The sequence below is a fragment of the Scyliorhinus canicula genome, chromosome 19 (assembly GCF_902713615.1).
Source record: "Scyliorhinus canicula chromosome 19, sScyCan1.1, whole genome shotgun sequence".
Taxonomy (NCBI): domain Eukaryota; kingdom Metazoa; phylum Chordata; class Chondrichthyes; order Carcharhiniformes; family Scyliorhinidae; genus Scyliorhinus; species Scyliorhinus canicula.
This window is the reverse complement of record NC_052164.1, coordinates 45,923,342-45,944,869: the sequence shown is the minus strand read 5'-3', so window position 1 is coordinate 45,944,869 and position 21,528 is coordinate 45,923,342. Positions and strand designations below refer to the sequence as shown.

Here is a 21,528-nt window from a genome sequence, read left to right as displayed (position 1 = left end):
GTTACCGCGGCTGAACATAGGGAGCTTGCTGTGCGGGACGTTTTCGTGGCGGGCCTTAGTTCTAACTATGTGCGCCAAAGACTGCTAGAAAAGGGGGCCCAGGACTTAAATACTACTGTGGAGGCTGCTACCACTATGGAAGTTTCCTTCCACAGCCTCACGTCGTTTTCCGCGGACCCCGCGACCTCATCGTGGGCCCCCGACCAACAACTCTCCCAGGCCTGTGCCGCACGGCCCCCCAGCTACCGCGCTGCCAAAGCCAGTTACTCTGCTGCCCCAGCCAGCTACAGTTGCCCCAGCCTGCCATTTCTGTAGCCAAAGCCAGCACCCGCGGCAGCACTGCTCAGCCCGATCCGCGACCTGCAACAGCTGCGGCAAGAAAGGCCACTATGCCAGAGTGTGCCTCGCGAAAAGAGCCCCAGTTTTTAACTCCCCGGTAGAGAGAACAAATCGCGCCCAACACCAGTGGGCCCGCGGGGCCTGAAACGCTGTGGCCTACACCCCGACTCCGCCCCCTCCCGCCACGTGCGATCCATGGGGGCCGCCATATTGGCAAACCCCCACCATGCGGCCGGCCACGTGTGATTCATAGGGCCGCCATCTTTCTCCCCGCTCACCACGTGCGATCCATGGGCCCCATCTGCATCGGCATGCTCAGAAAGCTCATCTGAAGACTACGACTTCCCCGGGCACTCATCACGCGGCCCGCAACTCAGCGCAACGATCCTGCATCAAGCTCGCCAGAACGTACCGGCATCTACTCGACCATACGCCCACTCGGAAGACTACGACCTTCCCGGGCACTCATCATGCGGCCCGCAACTCAACGCAGTCACCCTAGGTCAATCCCGCCCCAAGCACCTACGAAGTTTGATGGCGGAGGTCCAGATCAACGGGTACAGCACGCCATGCCTCATTGACTCCGGGAGCACCGAGAGCTTTATACACCCAGAGCTGGTAAGACGCTGTTCGCTTCCTATTTTTCCTGTCAGGCAAACTATCGCCCTCGCTTTGGGCTCCCACTCAGTCCAAATCCAAGGCCGCACCGTCGCTACGCTCACAATTCGAGACATTAGTTATTCAAAATTTAAACTTTATGTCCTGCCTGACCTCTGCGCGCCACTCTTATTAGGCCTGGATTTCCAGTGCAACCTTAAGAGCCTCACCCTCAGCTTCGGCGGGCCCCTGCCCCCACTCACTATCTGCAGCCTAGCCACGCTGCGCATCGCCCCCCCTCCTCTCTTCGCCAATCTCACTCCAGATTGCAAACCAGTAGCTACGCGCAGCCGGCGATACAGCCTACAGGATAGGGTCTTTATCCGATCGGAGGTCCGACGGCTGCTCAGTGAGGGGATCATAGAGGCCAGTAATAGTCCCTGGAGAGCTCAGATGGTGGTCATCAAGACCGGGGAAACCTTTTGCATGGTCGCCGACTATAGCCAGACCATAAATCGCTTTACGCTCCTAGACGCGTATCCCCTCCCCAGAATTGCAGACATGGTTAACCAGATCGCCCAATATCGACTATTTTCCACGGTGGATCTGAAGTCTGCATACCACCAGCTCCCAATCCGCCCGGAGGACCGTCACTACACGGCGCTCGAGGCCGATGGCCGCCTCTTCCATTTCCTCCGGGTTCCCTTCAGTGTCACTAACGGGGTTTCGGTGTTCCAACGAGCAATGGACCGAATGGTAGACCAGTACGGGCTGCGGGCCACGTTTCCGTATCTGGACAATGTTACCATCTGCGGCTATGACCAGCAGGACCACGGCGCCAACCTCCACCGTTTTCACCAGACGGCACAGAAATTAAACCTCACTTATAACAAGGAGAAATGCGTTTTCCGCACAAACAGATTGGCCATCCTCGGCTACATCGTGGAGAACGGAGTCCTGGGCCCAGACCCGGACCGCATGCCCCCTCTTAGAACTCCCCCTCCCTCATTGCCCCAAGGCCCTCAAACGGTGCTTGGGGTTCTTTTCATACTACGCCCAGTGGGTCCCCCAATATGCGGACAAAGCCCGCCCACTCTTTAAGGCCACACGATTTCCCCTGTCTGCTGAGGCGCGCCAGGCCTTCAGCTGCATCAAGGAGGACATTGCCAAAGCAGCCACGCGGGTGGTGGATGAATCCACTCCCTTTCAGGTTGAGAGCGACGCCTCAGAGGTAGCTCTAACAGCCACTTTAAATCAGGCAGGGAGGCCCGTTGCATTTTTCTCCCGTACCCTCTCCGCTTCAGAACTCCGACACTCCTCTGTCGAGAAGGGAGCGCAAGCCATCGTGGAGGCTGTTCGTCATTGGAGGCACTACTCCGCAGGTAGGAGGTTCACCCTCATCACCGACCAATGATCGGTTGCCTTTATGTTTGACAACTCGCAATGGGGCAAAATAAAAAATGATAAAATCCTTCGGTGGAGGATCGAACTCTCCACCTATAGTTATGATATTAAATATCAACCGGGGAAGCTCAACGAGCCCTCGGATGCCCTATCCCGCGGGACATGCGCCAGCGCGCAGATCAGCCGTCTGAAAGCCAGCCACGTGGACCTCTGCCATCCAGGGGTCACCCGGCTCGCCCACTACATCAGAGTCTGAAACCTGCCTTTCTCCAACGAGGAGGTAAAAGCGGTCACCATGGACTGCCCGATCTGTGCGGAGTGCAAACCGCACTTCTGTAGACCAGACAGGGCCCACCTGGTCAAGGCTTCTAGGCCCTTTGAACGCCTTGCGATTGATTTCAAAGGGTCACTCCCCTCCACTAACAAAAACATTTATTTCCTCAACATCATCGATGAGTTCTCCCGATTCCCTTTTGCCATTCCATGCCCCGATATGACCTCCCACACAGTCATTAGGGCCCTGCATAGTGTCTTCACCCTGTTCGGTTTCCCCAGTTACGTGCACAGCGACCGGGGTTCGTCCTTTATGAGCGGCGTGCTGCGTCAGTACCTGCTCGACAAGGGCATCGCCTCGAGCAGGACTACCAGCTACAACCCCAGGGGAAACGGGCAGGTGGAGAGGGAGAACGCGACGGTCTGGAAGACCATTCTACTGACCCTCCGGTCTAGAAAACTCCAAGTCTCCCAATGGCAAGAAGTCCTCCCAGACGCGCTTCACGCAATCAGATCCCTCCTCTGTACAGCTGCAAATCAAACCCCTCACGTGCAGCTCTTCATATTTTCTAGGGGCACTACCACGGTGGTCTCACTTCCGGCGTGGCTGAGGACACCAGGCCCGGTCCTCCTGAGGAAGCACGTCAGGGGGCACAAAACTGACCCCCTTGTTGAAAAGGTGCACCTCCTCCATTCCAACCCCCAGTATGCATTCGTGGAGTTCCCGGACGGTCGCCAGGACACAGTATCCCTTCGGGACCTTGCACCCGCTGGATCCAGCCCCCCCCTACCCCCACTGAGGAACCCCTTACCCCTTTCCCTATGCTGCCGCCCCCTCACGCCCCGATCCCGCAAGCTCACCACACCAGTTCCACGCGCCAGCACCCCTAGCGCCCCAGTCTCCGGTCGAGCCAGAGGTGTATGAAGTTTGGACCCGCTCCGGAGTCTGCCATCGTACCCCAGCTCTCAACACCCACCCAGCCACCGCAAGAGGCTGCAACCCCGGTGCTCCGCAGATCGAAACAAACAATTCGTCCACCGGACAGACTAACTCTGTGAGCCACCACCCCCGCCGGACTTGATTTTTTTCACAGGGGGTGAATGAGATACACACGGTATTATAATCTGTATATATGTATCAATATTGTAAGTGCAGTTGCACTACCTGACCACCAGGGGGAGTAGCTCTGTGAGTACTCGAGAGTTTGTACTGGGCTCCTCCCTTGGCTCCGCCCAGGATTCCTCCCCCTGGAGCTGCTGTATAAAGATCCGTGCCACAGGGTCAGCCAGCCAGTTCACCGAAAGTTCAACGGCTAACAGGCTGGCTCTGTTGTAATATTAAAACTGCTATTCTAATCCTACAAGCACGTGTCCGTAGAATTGTTGGTTCCAACAGTCACCTATCGTGTCATCCCTAAATTTGGATCTGGGACATTCCATTCCATCATTTAAGTCATTAATAACATGGTGAACAGTTGAGGCAACAACACAGATCATTGTGAGACATAATGAATTACATTCTGCCATTTAGAGTAGCTGCCCATTATCCCTACTCTCTGTATCCTGCCACTCCCGCAAGACCATCTAAATAACATTCATGGATGCTCATCTATTCAATTCTTTGGTCATCTCTTCAAAAAAAGCACGATTGTCAGGCGGGACTCCCTCGCTCTCTCTTGAGTAGCTGAAGGTGATTTTCAAGGTCTTCCATTACCCTAGTCTTAATTATAGATGTTTCCAACAACAGGATGTTCGGCTAACTGGTCTGTAATTCCCTGGTTTCCCTCTGACACATTTCTTCAATAACACAGTGACATGCACAATCTACAGGAATGGTTTCCAGAATCATACATACTTGAGAAGGTTATACTTGGGGGCATCTGTAATATTCTCACTTAGGTTCTTCAGAAGTGAGCAAGGAAGATATTCCCACCATTTTTAAACAAAACCAAATATATGCCTGGGGACAAGCAATGTTTTGTGTGTTACGAATAAAAATCTGGAGTAGAAAGAGAACTACTACTTTAGGGGCCTCACGGTAGCATGGTGGTTAGCATCAATGCTTCACAGCTCCAGGGTCCCAGGTTCGATTCCCGGCTGGGTCACTGTCTGTGTGGAGTCTGCACGTCCTCCCTGTGTGTGCGTGGGTTTCCTCCGGGTGCTCCGGTTTCCTCCCACAGTCCAAAGATGTGCGGGTTAGGTGGATTGGCCATGCTAAATTGCCCGTAGTGTAAGGTTAATGGGGGGATTGTTGGGTTACGGGTATACGGGTTACGTGGGTTTAAGTAGGGTGATCATTGCTCGGCACAACATCGAGGGCTGAAGGGCCTGTTCTGTGCTGTACTGTTCTATGTTCTACTCCTTTTGGATATGTTGCAGATTCTCAGTCTGTAACCAACATTATGGGTGATTTTAAGTGGTGCATCTTGGTCCTCTTTTTTGAGTTGGATAGGTCTCAATGCTGGCTCAATGACCCAAAGCCCTTGTGCCATGCAATCTTCCCTGTGGTGGGTGGATCCTATGCTGGTTTTGTGGCAGGAGAAGAATTAAAAGTAACAGCATGATTGGGAGAGTACCTGGACACTGAGCCAGGGGCATGGAACATTGTGATGAGCTTTTACAAAATAATTTACAGGATGTGGGTGTCGCCGACTAGGCCCGCATTTATTGCCCATCCCTAATTGCCCTCGAGAAGATGGTGGTGAGCTTTCTTCTTGAACCGCTGCAATCCATGTGGCGTAGGTGCACCCACTGTGCTGTTAGGGAGGGAGTTCCTGGATGTTGACCCAGTGACAGTGAAGGAACGACAATGTATTTTTAAGTCAGGATGTTGTGTACCTTGGAGGGGAACTTGTAGGTGGTGATGTTCCCATGTGGTCTGCTGCCCTTGTAGGTGGTAAAGGTTGTGGGTTTGGAAGGTACTGTCGAAGGAACCTTGGTGAGTTCCTGCAGTGCATCGATGAGATGGTACATACTGTTCATCAGCGGTGGAGGGAGAGAATGTTTGGGATAGGGTGCCAATCAAGCGGGCTACTTTGTCCTGGATGGTGTCAGGCTTCTTGAGTGTTGTTGGAGCTGTACTCATCCAGCGAAGTGGGAGAATATTCCATCACATTCCTGACTTGTGCCTTGAAAATGGTGGACAGGCTTTGGGGAGTCAGGAATCTGTCAAAGAAAGTTGTGCAATGTTGGTCTGAGGAATCGGATGCTCTCCTACGGGATTGCTTAGAGTCAGTGGACTGGTCAGTATTTAAAAACTCTGCAACCAGCCTGAACGAGTATGCCACTACAGTAACTGACTTCATTAGTAAGTGTGTAGAAGACTGTGCCAAAGAAGCAAATCCACGTGTTTCCCAACCGGAAACCCTGGATGAACAGGGATATCCACTGCTTGCTGAAATCTGGGTCTGAGGTGTTCACGTCAGGCGACCCTGACCTATACAAGAAAGCCAGATATGATCTAAAGATATCTATCAAAGATGCTGAAACACAGTACCGGACCAAGCTTGAGTCCCAGGCTAGCCACACGGACCCCAGCCATCTATGGCAAGGTCTGCAAGACATAACGGACTACAAGATGAAGGCATTTAAAATTGCCGGCTCCAATGCACCTCTCCCTGATGAACTCAACGCATTCTAATGCCCGCTTTGAGCAAGAGGTCAACGAGAGCGAGCCCTGCATCCCAGAAGCCACAGATGAACTTGTATCTGAGATCACCTTTGCAGACGTCAGAGCAGCCTTCTCCAAGGTCAACCCATGGGAAGCCACTGGCCCGGATGGGGTACCCGGACGATCACTCAGGTCTTGCACCGATCAGCTGGCAGGGGTATTCGCAGACATCTTCAACCTCTCTTTACAACAATCTGAGGTCCCTATCTGCTTCAAGAAGACGACCGTCATCCCTGTACCAAAGAAAAGCCAAGCAGCGTGCCTTAATGACTATCGTCCAGTGGCTCTGATATCCATCATCATGAAGTGCTTTGAAAGATTAGTCATGGCACGAATCAACTCCAGCCTCCCGAATTGCCTTGATCCACTACAGTTCGCCTACAGGTCCACAGGTCCACAGCAGACGCCATCTCCATGGCCCTGCACTCTACCCTGGAACACCTAGATAACAAAGACACCTATGTCAGACTCCTATTTATCGACTATAGCTCAGCCTTCAACACCATCATTCCTCCGAAACTCATCTCCAAACTCCGTGGACATAGCCTCGGCTCCTCCCTCTGCGACTGGATCCTGAACTTTCTAACCCACAGGCCACAATCAGTAAGGATAGGCAACAACACCTCCTCCACGATAATTCTCAACACCGGTGCCCCACATGGTTGTGTCCTCAGCCCCCTACTATACACCTTATACACCTATGATTGTGTGGCCAAATTCCCCTCCAACTCGATTTATAAATTTGCTGATGACACCACAGTAGTGGGTCGGATTTCAAACGATGATGAGACAGAGTACAGGAATGAGATAGAGAATCTGGTGAACTGGTGTGACAACAATAATCTCTCCCTCAATGTCAACAAAACGAAGGAGATTGTCATCGACTTCAGGCAGCATAGTGGAGAACATGCCCCTGTCTACATCAATGGGAACATAGTAGAAAGGGTCGAGAGCTTCAAGGTTTTAGGTGTACAGATCACCAACAGCCTGTCCTGGTCCCCCATGCCGACACTATAATTAAGAAAGCCCACCAACGACTCTACTTTCTCAAAAGATTAAGGAAGTTTGGCATGTCAGCTACGACTCTCACCAACTTCGACAGATGCACCATAGAAAGCATTCTTCCTGGTTGTATCACAGCTTGGTATGGAGCCTGCTCTGCCCAAGACCGCAGGAAACTACAAAAGGTTGTGAATGTAGCCCAGTCCATCACGTAAACCAGCCTCCCATCCATTGACTCTATCTATAATTCCCGCTGCCTCAGAAAGGCAGCCAGCATAATTAAGGACCCCATGCACCCTGGACATACTCTCTTCCATCTTCTTCCATCAGGAAAATTATACCAAAGTTTGAGGTCACGTACCAACCGACTCAAGAACAGCTTCTTCCCTACTGCCATCAGACTTTTGAATGGACCAACCTTGTATTAAGTTGATCTTTTCTCTACACCTTGCTATACTGTAACATTATATTCTGCAGTCTCGCCTTCCTTACCTATGTATGGTACGCATTGTTTCTACAGCATGCAAGAAACAATACTTTTCACTGCATTCTAATACATGTGACAATAATAAATTAAATCAAATCAAATCAAAAAGGAATAGAGTTTTTTTCTGCAGGATTCCAGGCCACTGATATGCTCTTGTAGCCACAGTTTTTATATGGCTAGTCCAGTTCAGTTTCAGATCAATGGTAACCGTCAGGATGTTGATAGTGGTGGAGGGTGGGTGGCGCAGGGATGAGGGAGGCAACCTGGGGGAGGAAGAAACGGTACTAGGTCGGGGGTTGTGGGTGGGCACCCGGCGAGTGCCATGTCCCGGAGGGAGACTGTGTCCTATCGCCCGTCGGGGTGTGCCATGTAGGCGTGCTGTGGGTCCGCATGGAGGAGGTGGACTTTCTCGATCAGGGGATCCGATTTATGGTTCCTCACATGCTTCCGGAGGAGGACGGGCCCAGGAACAGTCAGCCATGTCAGGAGCGAGACACCGGAGGTGGATTTCCAAGGGAAGGCAAACACACGTTCATGAGGGGTCTCTTTAGTAGCAGTGCACAGGAGCAACCGGATGGAGTGGGGCGCGTCGGGGAGGACATCCTGCTAGCGGGAAACCGGGAGATTCCTCGACTGAAGAGCCAGCAGGACGGCTATCCAGACCGTCCTGTTCTCCCTCTCCACCTGCCCGTTTCCCCGGGGGTTGTAGCTGGTCGTCCTGCTCAAGGCGATGCCCTTGCTGAACAGGAACTGATGCAACTCGTCGCTCATAAAGGAGGAACCCTGTGGATGTAGGTGGGGAAACCGAACAGGGTGAAGATGCTGTGCAGGGGCCTTGATGATTGTGGTAGACGTCATGTTGGGGCATGGGATGGTGAATGGGAAACGGGAGTACTCATTAATGACGTTGAGGAAGTACACGTTGCGGTCGGTGGAGGGGAGGGTCCCTTTGAAGTCCATGCTGAGGCGCTCAAAGGGGCAGGAGGCCTTTACCAGGTGTGCTCTGTCCGGCCAGTGGAAGTGCGGTTTGCACTCCGCGGAGACTGGGCAGTCCCTGGTCACGGTCCTGACCTCCTCGAGGGTGGCGGCCTTAGCTATGTCCGATGCATCACTCTCCACCTGGAAGGGGAGGGACTCGTCGACTGCGTGATCATGGCCTTGGCAATGTCCACCTTGATGTGGTTGAAAGCCCGGCGGGCCTCAGCCGTCAGGGGAAAAACTGGACTTGATGAGTGGGCGGGCCTTGTCCGCATAATTCGGGACCCACTGGGCGTTATATGAGAAAAACCCCAGGCATTGTTTCGGAGCCTTGGGGCAGTGGGGGAGGGGGAGTTCCAAGAGTTGGGATCGGTTGGCATGCGGTTGGGGTCGGGCCCTAGGACTCCATTTTCCATCATGTAGCCAATGATGGCTAAGCGGTTGGTGCGGAACACATATTTCTCTTTATTGTAGGTGAAGTTAAGGAGTTTGGCGGTGTGGAGGAATTTTTGGAGGTTTGTGTCGTGGTCCTGCTGATCGTGGCCGCAGATGGTGACGTTGTCTAGGTATGGGAAGGTGGCCCACAGCCCGTACTGGTCAACCATTCGGTCCATCTCTTGCTGGAAGACCGAGACCCCATTGGTGACGGCGAAGGGAACTCGAAGGAAGTGATAGAAGCAGCCATCTGCTTTGAACGCAGTGTATTGGTGGTCCTCCGAGTGGATGGGGAGCTGGTGGTAGGCGGACTTCAAGTCAACTGTGGAGAAGATGTGATACTGCACAATCTGATTGACTATGTCAGATATGCGTGGGAGGGGGTACGCGTTGAGCTGCGTGTACCGGTTGATGGTCTGACTGTAGTCAATGACCATCCTGTGCTCTTCCCCAGTCTTCACTCCCACCACTTGAGCTCTCCAGGGCCAGTTACTGGCCTCAGTCATCCCCTCCCGCAGAAGCAAGCCGTTGGACCTCCGACTTGATAAAGGTCCTGTCCTGCGCACTGTACTGTCTGCTCCTAGTGGCAATGGGCTTAGAGTCCGGGATGAGGTTTGCAAAAAGTGAAGGTGGATCGACCTTAAGGGTCGTGAGGTTGCAGACGGTGCTCGGCGGGGGGGGGGGGGGGGGGGGGGGGGGGGGGGGGGGGGGTGGTGGCAGGGGTCCGCCGAATTTCAGTGTAAGGCTTTGGAGGTGGCATTGAAAATTGAGACCTAGTAACAGGGATGGGGGAGGGCGTAGAGCCTTACGTTGCTGTACTCTACGTCCTGACCAGTGAGGGTCGCAACGCAGTACCCCCGGACTTTCCGGAGGCCAGGGAGATTTTCTGGGTGACGGGGAGTACCGGAAGGGAGCAGCTCCTTACCGTAGTAGGGTGGATGAAACTCTCTGTGCTCCCGGAGTCAAAGACGCAGGTCGTCCTGTGCCTGTTGATCTTTACCGTTGTCATAGTGGTCGCGAGGTTGTGGGCCCGAGATTGATCAAGGGTGATGGAGGCGAGCGGCAGAAGATGTTGGGAGGTCCTGGACTGATCAGTGGAGGCAGAGGTATCGGCGGTCTGCAAACGGCCATACGAGCAGGGGTCCTGAGGCACAGTCCAAGATGGCGCCGAAGATGGCGGTGCCCACGGGGCGCACATGGCGGACGACATCAAAGATGGTGTCGCCCACAGGCCGCACGTGGCTTGTGGTCGTGAAGTTGGTGGCGCCTCTCGATCACACGTGGGGGGTGTAGCAATGCTGGTCCTGGAAGCAGCGGCGACCGACTGGGCCTGAGAAATGGTGACAAAGTGGCCCTTCTTCCACACCCATTGCAGGTTGCGCTCCGTGCCACGCAGCGCTGCCTGGGATGTTTGCTCTGGCCACAAAAGTAACATTTGGGCCTTCCGGAGTTAGTCGGCTGCCGCGCGACGTAGACTTGCGGTGTACTCGAGTCGGCTGCTGGTGGGGCCCATGAGGGTGCCGTGCGGTTGGAGGTGTAGGCCTCCAGATTACGGCAGGCCACTTCCAGGGAGTTAGCAAGCTGCATGGTCTCTGCAAGGTCGAGCATACCCCCTTCCAATAGCCGCTGGCGAAAGTAAGTAGACTTAATGCCTGTGACATAATCGTCTCTGATTAGTAGTTCGGTGTGTTGGACTGCCGAAACTGCCTGGAAATTACAGTTCCTACTGAGTATCCATAGAGCCCGCAAGAAATCATCCTGAGACTCCCCTGGGAGTTGCCATCTTGTGGCCAGGAGGTGCCTGGCGTACACTTGATTCACAGATTTGATGTACTGTCCCTTTAGTAGCACCATTGCTTCTGTGTAGGTGGACGTGTCCCGGATGAGGGGAAAAACTTGTGGGCTCACCCGTGAGTAGAGGTTCTGGAGCTTCTGTTGGTCTGAGAGTTCTTCAGTGGCTGCTCCGAGGTATGCATCAAAACAGGCTAGCCAGTGCTCGAAGGTGGACGTGGCATCGGTTGCGTGAGGGCTCAGCTCCAGGCGATCAGGCTTGATTAAGATGTTCACCTTTAAAAATCTTGTGCAATAAATTGATGCACCATCAATAACCTCAAGACGAAAATAGTGAAACTATTGAGGCTTTATTGCACAAGATATTGAGCCTCCTGCAGCTGGAACCAGAATGGGAGCAGCGCAGGAGAGTATACACTTATATACGGCGCCTGCTGGGAGGAGCCAGCAGGCAGGGATTCACTGTGGTACCTATAATACAGTGGCAGTACCGTAATACACATAGTGTGTTGCCAGTGGTGTTTACCACATGTTCCAAATGTGTTCTTCCTGCAGATGATGTGAACCAATGTCAAGGATGGTCTCCACGAGTAGGAGCCAGGAGGGGGTCACCATGTAACTCGGATTCCCGCAGGATCATTTCCCTGACGAGGGACCATTCTATGGAGCAGGCTGAAGTGTACTTGGATTGATTCTTCCTAAAGATACATGGAGCGAGCTCTGAGATCAGCAGCCTGAAGGAGGAGGAAGGTGGCTCCATCATGTTATTGCAGCCTGACATATCAGCAAATCCTTCCATGTCGGGCTGTACGACATGAAGCGCACAGACAGCACAGCCTCCCTGTCCTTCCTATCCTCTGTCACGGTGTCCGTAAATAACAACAAGTGAGATAACCAAATAAACCACAAGCTGTGGGCAAGCTGACAAAGGCTGTCAGGTCACTTTGAGATGAGTAGAATTCTAGAAGTGAAAGTGTTTGCTAAGAACAGAAGAATATAAGAAATAGGAGCAGGTGTGGACTGCATCTCATTGAGCCTGTTCCATTATGGGGGAGACGGTGACATACTAGTATTGTCACTGGATTCGTAAAGCAGAGGCCCAGAGTAATTCTCTGGGGATCCAGGTTCAAATCACACCACCGCATCTGGAATTAAAAGCCTGACAATTAACTCATTGTCGATTGTCATTAAAATCCCATCTGGTTCACTAATGTCCTTTAGGGAAGGAAATCTGCTGTCATGTGACTCCAGACCCACAGCAATGTGGTTGACTATTAATTAGGGATGGGCAATAAATGCTGGCACAGCCTGCGACGCCCACGTCCCATGGACAAATTTTTAAAAATGTCAACATGATTAGGGTTGATCATAGGCCATAATTCCACTTTCCTGCTCTTCTCCTGAATTCTCGGAGAAATTAAATATCTGCTTTCTGCACCTTCAATATATTCAACAATGGAGAATCCACAACACTCTGGGGTAGAGATTTCCCGAGATTCACAAACCTTTGATTGAAGATATTTCTCCTCATCTCAGTCCTAAATAATCAGCCCCCTATTCTGAGACTGTGCCTCCCATGTTCTAGCTCCCCAGAGAGGGGGGAACAACCTCTCAGTGTTCATCCTGTCAAACTCCTTCAGAATCTTGTGTATTTCAATCAGATCACCCCTCTCATCATAGGAGCCAATCCCGTCCACCTTTGCCCTACTTCTGTGTCATGACACTCGCAGCCTCTTAGTCTCCAAAGATGTGCAGGTTAGTGTGATGATATGCATAAGCAGTTATGTATATAGTAACAGATATGACCTCCAACCAGCAGGTGGCAGTAAAAAACAACCATGCGCACTGCAACCTTGGGGAGTCTGAAGATAGTTGTAATAGCTGTTGGATAATTTTACAACAGTCATTTAATAGTTAGCGGTTTTAGTAGTTTTCCTATTGTTATCTGACCCACGCTATTGTTAATCAATAAACATTCAACTAGTCATGAACTAGATGTTCTCTAGTGCACTAATTCCATCCGGCTAAGCACAAGAATAGAACATTTAGGTGCGTTATGGGGATAGGACGAGGGAGTGGGTCTTGTAGGGTGCTCTTCAGAGGGTCAGTACAGACTCGATGGTCCGAATGGCCTCCTTCTGCACTGTTGGAATTCAATGAAATTCAGCACATTGAATAGTTGATAAGCTCTTGCCACAGCTGCTGGGTTTCAATGGTTAATGGTGAGAGTATCGTTAAAATTCAACTGAGTTGGCGAATTCCGCAATGCGCCCAGACACGTTTCCACACAGGGCTGGGGTCTGTGGTAAAAGCAGAAATTCATTTCAACCTGTCAACACAAGCGGATACCAACAGATCTGCATTGATGATGTCACGATTACTGATATTTCAATCTTTCACCATTATGTGTCAGAGATACAGAATGCACTGACAGTAGACACCCAGGTAAACTAAACCAGCGAATATGTCCACAGCAACAATTATTACCAATAACTGATAGCAGGATGTGAGTTTAAAGTTTAATTGTGGCCTGTTGTTGTGACAGTTTTGCATCATTCCCACAACAGGAGCAAGCCTTTAATTATCAACTTTAACGTAACAGAAATTCCAAAGGTACTTTTTGAAATGTATTAATTCATTGGATGGTGGTGTCAGGGGCAAGGCCAGCATTTATTGCCCATCTCTACTTGACCTTGAGAAGATGGTGGTGAGCAGCTTTCTTGAACCCCTGCAGCCCTTGTGGTGTAGGTACAGCCACAGTGCTGTTAGGGATGGAGTTCTGGCATTTAAAAAAAATCTTTATCGCTGTCACAAATATGCTTACATTAACACTGCAATGAAGTTACTGTGAAAATCCCCTCGTCACCACACTCCGGCGCCTGTATGGGTACACAGAGAGAGAATTCAGAATGTCCAATTCACCTAACAAGCACGACTTTCGGGACTTGTGGGAAAAAACCGGAGCACCCGGAGGAAACCCACGTAGACACGGGGAAGCTGGATGAAGTTATAGAGAAGGTGTGAGGTCATAAAGAAATGATCATCTTCAGTCAAAAGCATTAGGTGCCCAGGGTCCCATGCAGGTCAGTGAGGACATGAGAGAGCAAATGAGGCTTAGTGATAGGACACAGGAAGCAGAGTTTCACTCTTGTTATCAATGTTCTGGTCACCACTTCATCTCTCTGATTGCAAACTTATACCTTATATAAGGTTCCAATATTCTCCACATACTTTAATGCTACAATAGGGGTGGCACAGTGGTAGGCACTGCTGCCTCACAGCGCCAGCGACTCAGGTTCAATTCCAGCCTTGGGTAACTGTCTATGTGGACACAGTAAGAAGTCTTACAACACCAGGTTAAATTCCAACATATTTGTTTCAAACACTAGCTTTCGGAGCACTGCTCCTTCCTCAGCTAGTGTTCGAAACAAACATGTTGGAATTTAACCTGGTGTTGTAAGACTTCTTACTCTGCTCATCCCAGTCCAACACCGGCATCTCCACATCATGTCTGTGTGCAGTTTGCACATTCTCCCTGTGTCTGCGTGGGTTTCCTCTGGGTGCTCCAGTTTCCTGCCACAGACCAAAGGTGTGCAAGGTTAGATGGATTGGCCATGCTATATTTCTCCTTCGTGTCCAGAGATTCACAAATTAGGTGGGGTCATGGGGATAGGAAGGGGGAGTGGGCCTAGGTAGGCTGTTCTTTCAGAGAGTTGGGGCAGACCCTTTGGGCCGAATGGCCTCCACATTGTAGGGATTCTGTGGATTCTATTCTATGAAATGCAATTCCACATATATTACAAATTCCACTTTTGCAACTGTAGTAATCCAGAAGACACAAAGAGGAAGGTTAAACCAAATGTATTTTAACTGAGAAGTAAAACCACACCCATGGCTTACAATACTAGTCCGGTACTAGCAGAAACTCCCAGTCTGGTGTGGAATGGTATTTAAAGGGCTCAATACCAAGTCCCAGCTGGTTGGGCCTCAACCCGTTACCATGGGAACTACTCAATGAGCCCCACGGGGAGATCAATAATTATAATCTTCATCAGTTTCACAAGTAGGCTTACATTAACACTGCAATGAAGTTACTGTGAAAATCCCTTAGTCACCACACTCTGGCGCCTGTTCATGTACACTGAGGGAGAATTCAGATATCCATTTCACCTAACAAGCATGTCTTTCTGGACTTGCAGGAGGAAACCGGAGCTCCCGGAAGAATCCCACGCAAACACAGGGAGAACGTGCAGACTCTGCGCCCCAATCCCCTTAATTCTGCGCCTCGAGTTATTGACTCTCTATTTAAACCCTTCATGATTTTAAACAACGCACCCTGCACCCCCTCCCACTCTCCTGCTCAAAGAATGGCTTCTTCAAGTCTACCGCGTAACCATCATGCCGCATCCCTGGAACCATTCTGGTTAAATCTCTGCTGCACCCTCTCCAATGCTTTCACATTCTTCCCAAATTGTGGTGCCCGGAATTGAACACAATTCTTGAGCTGAGGCCAAACTAGTGTCTTATACCAGGGTGAGCGTGATTTCTTAACTTTTATAGTCTATGCTTCCACAGGGCTCCCTCAGATGCTTTGTTAACTGTGAATGTGATTCTGCCTCCACTTCACCTTTAATAATAATCATTATTGTCACAAGTACGGCAGCACGGTAGCATGGTGGTTAGCATAAATGCTTCACAGCTCCAGGTTCCCAGGTTCGATTCCCGGCTGGGTCATTGTCTGTGCGGAGTCTGCACGTCCTCCCCGTGTCTGCGTGGGTTTCCTCCGGGTGCTCTGGTTTCCTCCCACAGTCCAAAGATGTGCGGGTTAGGTGGATTGGCCATGCTAAATTGCCCGTAGTGTCCTAAAAAGTAAGGTTAAGGGGGGGTTGTTTGGTTACGGATATCGGGTGGATACGTGGGTTTGAGTAGGGTGATCATTGCTCGGCACAACATCGAGGGCCGGAGGGCCTGTTCTGTGCTGTACTGTACTGTTCTATGTAAGTGGGCTTACATTAACATTGCAATGAAGTTACTGTGATAAACCCCTAGTCGCCACATTCCGCCGCCTGTTCAGGTACACAGAGGAAGAATTCAGAATGTCCAAATTACCTAACAGCACGTCTTTCGGGAGCACTTGGAGGAGACCCACGCAGACACAGTGAGAACTTGCAGACTTCGTACAGACAGTGACCCAAGCCGGGAATCGAACCTGGGACCCTGGTGCTGTGAAGCAACAATGCTGACCACTGTGCTACCTTGCTGCCCCCTGATGTAGGAGCAGCGCTCCAAAGGCTTGCGATATCAAATAAATGTGTTGGACTTTAACCTGGTGCTGTGAGACCTCATTGTTAACTGTTGTGTTAAACAGTCCTGTGTCACCATCCATGATTTGTCCAATCCACCAGCCTGTCCGTCTGCTTGAAGCCTAACACATTCTTCCTTTTTTGTCCTGTGCAAATTTCAAAATGTAGCCTCTGGCTTATTTAGTTTAATTTGAAAATGTGCACGTTTCTATTGATATTAACAACGGCTGGTGGCCTTTGTAACAATCTCGCTCAGAGGTAAAGCAAGAGTATTTTAAACACGACTGCCTATTTTCATGGGGTTATATCGCTCCAGCTGCACATGACACTGGTCCTAGGTATGTCAGTGGGTCAAACTGGGAATAGTTTACCTGTCCCCCGCCATATCCAGAAATTCCCTCTCATTCCTTAACCAGCGCTAGGGATGAATACCTGACATTTACCCTTCACCTGCCTTACGGGGATCTGAAACACCTCACTCCCCACCGATCCCTTTGCCTATCGCCGGCTCTTTCAACACCAACCTCGGGAACACCTTCGTTTATCCCCAAAGGAATCCCGGTCACTTACCCCGGACGGCGGTGATGCAGAGGGCAGCCAGCAGAGCGATTTGCCCGGCTCCCAGGCTGTGTGTCCCCATTGCTGTGGCTCCGAATACTGCAGCTGCTCAGACACCGAAGGGTGCAGCAGTCCACCCAGGGATCTTTGTAACACTGAGCAGCCAGTCATTTGGAAACTAAAAAAACTTGCACAAGTTAAAGACCAGATGAAACCCCGCCCGAGCTTTCCCAACACCAAGAGAGCTGGAGCGCCGCCTGGGGGGGGGGCAAATATCCCAACACAGAGGGAGGGGACAAACACATATACAATACAACAAAGGGAGATTAAACATACATATATACAATATACACAGAGGGAGGGGACAAACACATATACAATACAACAAAGGGAGATTAAACATACATATATACAATATACACAGAGGGAGGGGACAAACACATATACAATACAACAAAGGGAGATGAAACATACATATATACAATATACACAGAGGGAGGGGACAAACACATATACAACACAACAAAGGGAGATTAAACATACACATATACAATATACACAGAGGGAGGGGACAAACACATATACAATACAACAAAGGGAGATTAAACATACACATATACAATATACACAGAGGGAGAGTAAACATACGCATATACAATATACACAGAGGGAATATATACATATACAGTCACACAAACACAGGGAGCAGACACATCAGTCTGCAATGCACACACAAATATACACAAATGGAGCTGGACAGATGGTTGATGTGTTGGTGGGGGAGCATTTCAGTGATAGCGATCACAATATGGTACAATTTAAGTTTGTATTGGACAAAGAAATAGAAAAGTTGCTAAAAAAAAATTGGATTGGGGAGAGTGGATTTTGGTAAAATAACGCAGGATCAGGCCAAGGTAGACTGGAGTTACTTGTGGGGAAATCTACAGAAGAGCAGTGGTGGGTGTTTAAAAGGAAATGGAGAAAGTACAGGCCTAACATGTTCCCTCTAGGGTAATAGGAAGGAGCCGAGAGGTCCTTGGATGACCAGAGATATTCAGGATACAATGAGAAAGAAAAGAAGGGCTTTTAGCAAGTACAAGGGGTGCAAATCAGTGAAGGCATCGATCGTGTACAGGAAGTGCAGAATGGAACTTAAGAAAACAATTGGGAGAGCAAAGAAGGGATATGAGAAAGCTCTGGCTAGTAAATCCCAAGATAACCAGGGGAGGAGTAGGGCCCATTAGGGTCCAAGAAAACTATGGGTGGGGCCAGTGGTCATTGGTAGGCTGTTGAACAGATACTTCACATCTCTCTTCACCCAAGAGAATGAGGAGGTAGGTAATGAACTCAGGGAGAGAGACTATGAGGCTCTTGAGCAAATTGGAGTAGGGAGTGATAAGGTATTGGCGGTGCAGGCAGGATTAAAATTGGACAAATATCCAGGTCCAGATGAATTGTGTTCCAGGATGTTGTGGGAGGCGAGGGAGGAGATTGCAGGGGCTCTGACCCAAATTTTTAATTTCTCTCTGGCCACGGGGGAGGTGCTAGAGGACTGGAGAACAGCTAAAGTGGTACCACTATTTAAGAAAGGTTGTAGAGATAAGCCAGGGAACTACAGCCAGTGATACTCACGTCAGTGGTGGGGAAACTTTTGGAGAAAATCCTGAAGGGATCAAGAGATATGGGGGGAAGGCAGGATCAGGGAATTGAACTTGATCAGACCATGATCATAACAAAAGGCGAAGCAGGCTCAAAAGGCTGAATGGCCTCCTTCTGCTTCTATTTTCCATGTATGTTTCTATGTATGAAGGAGAGAGAATCTAGCTCTACTTGGAGAGGCAAGGTTTGATCAGGAATAGCCAGCATAGATTTGTCAGAGGGAGAAATGCCTAACAAATTTGATTGAATATTTTGAACATATTACCAGGTGTGTAGATGAGGGTAGTGTAGTTGATGTAGTTTACATGGATTTCAGCAAAGCCTTTGACAAGGTCCCACATGGGAGATTTATAAAGAAGGCAAATGCACATGGAATACAGGGTAATTTGATAAGGTGGATTCAAAATTGGCTTAGCTGTAGGAGACAGAGGGTGATAACAGATGGCTGCTTTAGTGACTGGAACCCAGTGTCCAGTGGCGTATCTCAGGGATCTGTGCTGGTTCCCCTCTTATTTGTCATTTATATAAACAACATAGATGACTATGACGGGGGTAGAGTCAGTAAATTTCCAGTGACAGAAATATTGGCTGGTGGTTCAGAGTGAGGTTGATTGTCTTGGGTTACAGGAGATACAGATGGGATGGTCAAATGGGCAGAAAGGTGGCAGATGGAATTTAATCCTGAAAAGTGTGAGGTGATACACTTTGGAAAGTAATTTAACAAGGAAGTATTCAATGAATGGCCTGACACCAGGAAGTTCCGAGGAACTATGGGACCTTGACGTGTTTGTGCGTAGATCTGTGCAGGTAGAAGGGCAGGTTAATAGGGTGGTGAAAAAAGCATACGGGACAGTTGCCTTTATCAGTTGAGGCACAGATTACAAAATCAGGGAGGTCATGTAGGAGTTGTACAGAACTTTGGTGAGGTCACAGCTGGAGTACTGTGTGCAATTCTGTTCGCCACATTATAGGGAGGATGTGATTGCACTGGAGGGGGTGCAGAGGAGATTCACCAGAATGTTGCCTGGAATAGAACATTTAAGTTATGAAGAGAGGTTGGATAGGCTTGGGTTGTTTTTGCTGGAGCAGAGAAGACTGAGGGGCGATCTGATCGAGGTGTACACGATTATGAAGGATATGGACAGGGTGGATAGGGAGCAGCTGTGCCCCTTAGTTGAAGGGTCAGTTGCGAGGGTACAGAAGTTCAAGGTAAGGGGAAGGAGGTTTAGGGGAGATTTGAGAAAATACTTTTTTACCCAGAGGATGGTGACGGTCTGGAATGCACTGTCTGGGAGGATGTTAGAGGCAGGATGATTCACATCCTTTAAAAAGTACCTGGATGAGTACTTGGCACATCTAAACATTCAAGGCTATGGGCCAAATGCTGGCAAATAGATTTAGTTTGGCAGGTCAGATGTCTTTCACGTGTCACTGCAGACTCAATGGGCTGAAGGGCCTCTTCTGCACTGTACTTTTCTGTGATTTTGTGATAATATCTAGTGCCATTCTTTTTCCTATTAACTGGGAGTGTGAGTTTCTTTTTAAAAGTTATTGGTCTCTATGGGGATTTTAACAATGACAGAGTGTTATATATACAGGACATGATTTGGTAGAGTGCAATGTGACCAAGGCACAGATAAGGCTTCAGATAAGTGGTATGTAATCTGAACAATGTGAAATAAGGACAGGGTAATATCGGTAAGTCAGTAACATAGGGAGGATTAAATTTGGTGATGTGTAATACGTTCAGGATGCAATACGTTAAGGGTTTAACACAGTTGAGGTGTAATATGGGCAGTGAGTAATGTGGATGGGATTTAATATGAGTCTGGTGTAATGCAGGTGGAGTTTGTTGCATCTTTACACTGACAGTACAAAAGAAATAGATTGCTGCAGCACGTTGATTTGATGCAACATTAACAGAGGTTTATTGAATAGGTCTTTAATGTACAAGGTTTGGTGCTAGCTTCGGCAAAAGCTTGTGAAGCTGCCAAAGATGTCACGTAAGTCACTTGATTCCGTTCTTTTCAAAAAAATTTTTACATTCTCCTCCCTTTCCACAATTTCACCAAATACACAACAAACAAAAGATAACTGACAGTAACAAATACAATATTAACCCCCAACCAGCAACCCCTTCAACATACACACCCAAACTTCACCCCAACATTCCAAATACAACAAAGCAAAAATGACCAAAAGAGAATCAAAAGAGAATGGCCATTCCACACACAATAAACAGTAAACAATATACTCAACGCCCCTCTCAATAGCCTCCCCCCTCTTATGTTTGATGGCATCCAGTTCTTGAAAGTGCAAGATAAACAATAACCATGAATTATAGAACTCTTCCATCCTCCCCCTCATCTCAAACTTCACTTCTCGAGCATAAAATATTCCAGCGGGTCCCTTCGATAGCTGAGAGACAGGACGGAGATGCTGACCTCCACCCCAGCAGGACCTGCCTCTGGGCAATCAGTGAGGCAAAGGCTAAAACATCTGCCCCCGCACCCGCCTGCAGCCGTGGCTGGTGCGACACCCCGAAAATGGCTTCTCGGGCCCTGGTTCGAAACTCACATAGACCATCCCCGAGATGACCTTAAAAACCTCCCTTCGAAAACCTGTCCAGCTTCGGGAAGGACCAAAATATGTGAACATGGTTTACGGGGCTCCTCCCACAATGCTCACATACATCCTCCACCTCCTCAAAGAGTCGCCTTATCCTCGCCCTCGTGAGGTGCGGCCTGCACACAACCTTCAATTATATCAGCCCCCCCCCCCCCCCCCCGCCCCCACTCCTGGTCAGGACAGCACAAAGTATTCACTTTTATCCAAATTTAACTTATACCCCGGAAAGGACTTAAATGTTCGGGGAAGCTCCAGTATACCCCCGCCCCATCGACACACTCGGCTCTGACATACACAATAATAAATCATCTGCGTACAAAGACACCTTATCGCTCCCACCCCCCCCCCCCCCCCCCCCCCCCCCCACCACCTCCCCACCTGCACTATTCCCTTCCACACTTCTG

General features: G+C 49.7%; 1 protein-coding gene across 1 annotated transcript in view; it reads right to left on the bottom strand.

Moving 5' to 3' along the window:
• LOC119954226 (integrin beta-3-like) overlaps positions 1-17,043 on the bottom strand; it is a 177,193-nt gene extending 160,150 nt beyond the window's left edge. The window contains exon 1 of the mRNA XM_038779286.1: positions 16,850-17,043. Coding sequence (XP_038635214.1) covers positions 16,850-16,919 — 70 coding nt within the window. The 5' untranslated portion in view covers positions 16,920-17,043. The remainder of the gene's footprint in view (positions 1-16,849) is intronic.
• Between the last annotated feature and the right edge of the window lie 4,485 nt (positions 17,044-21,528).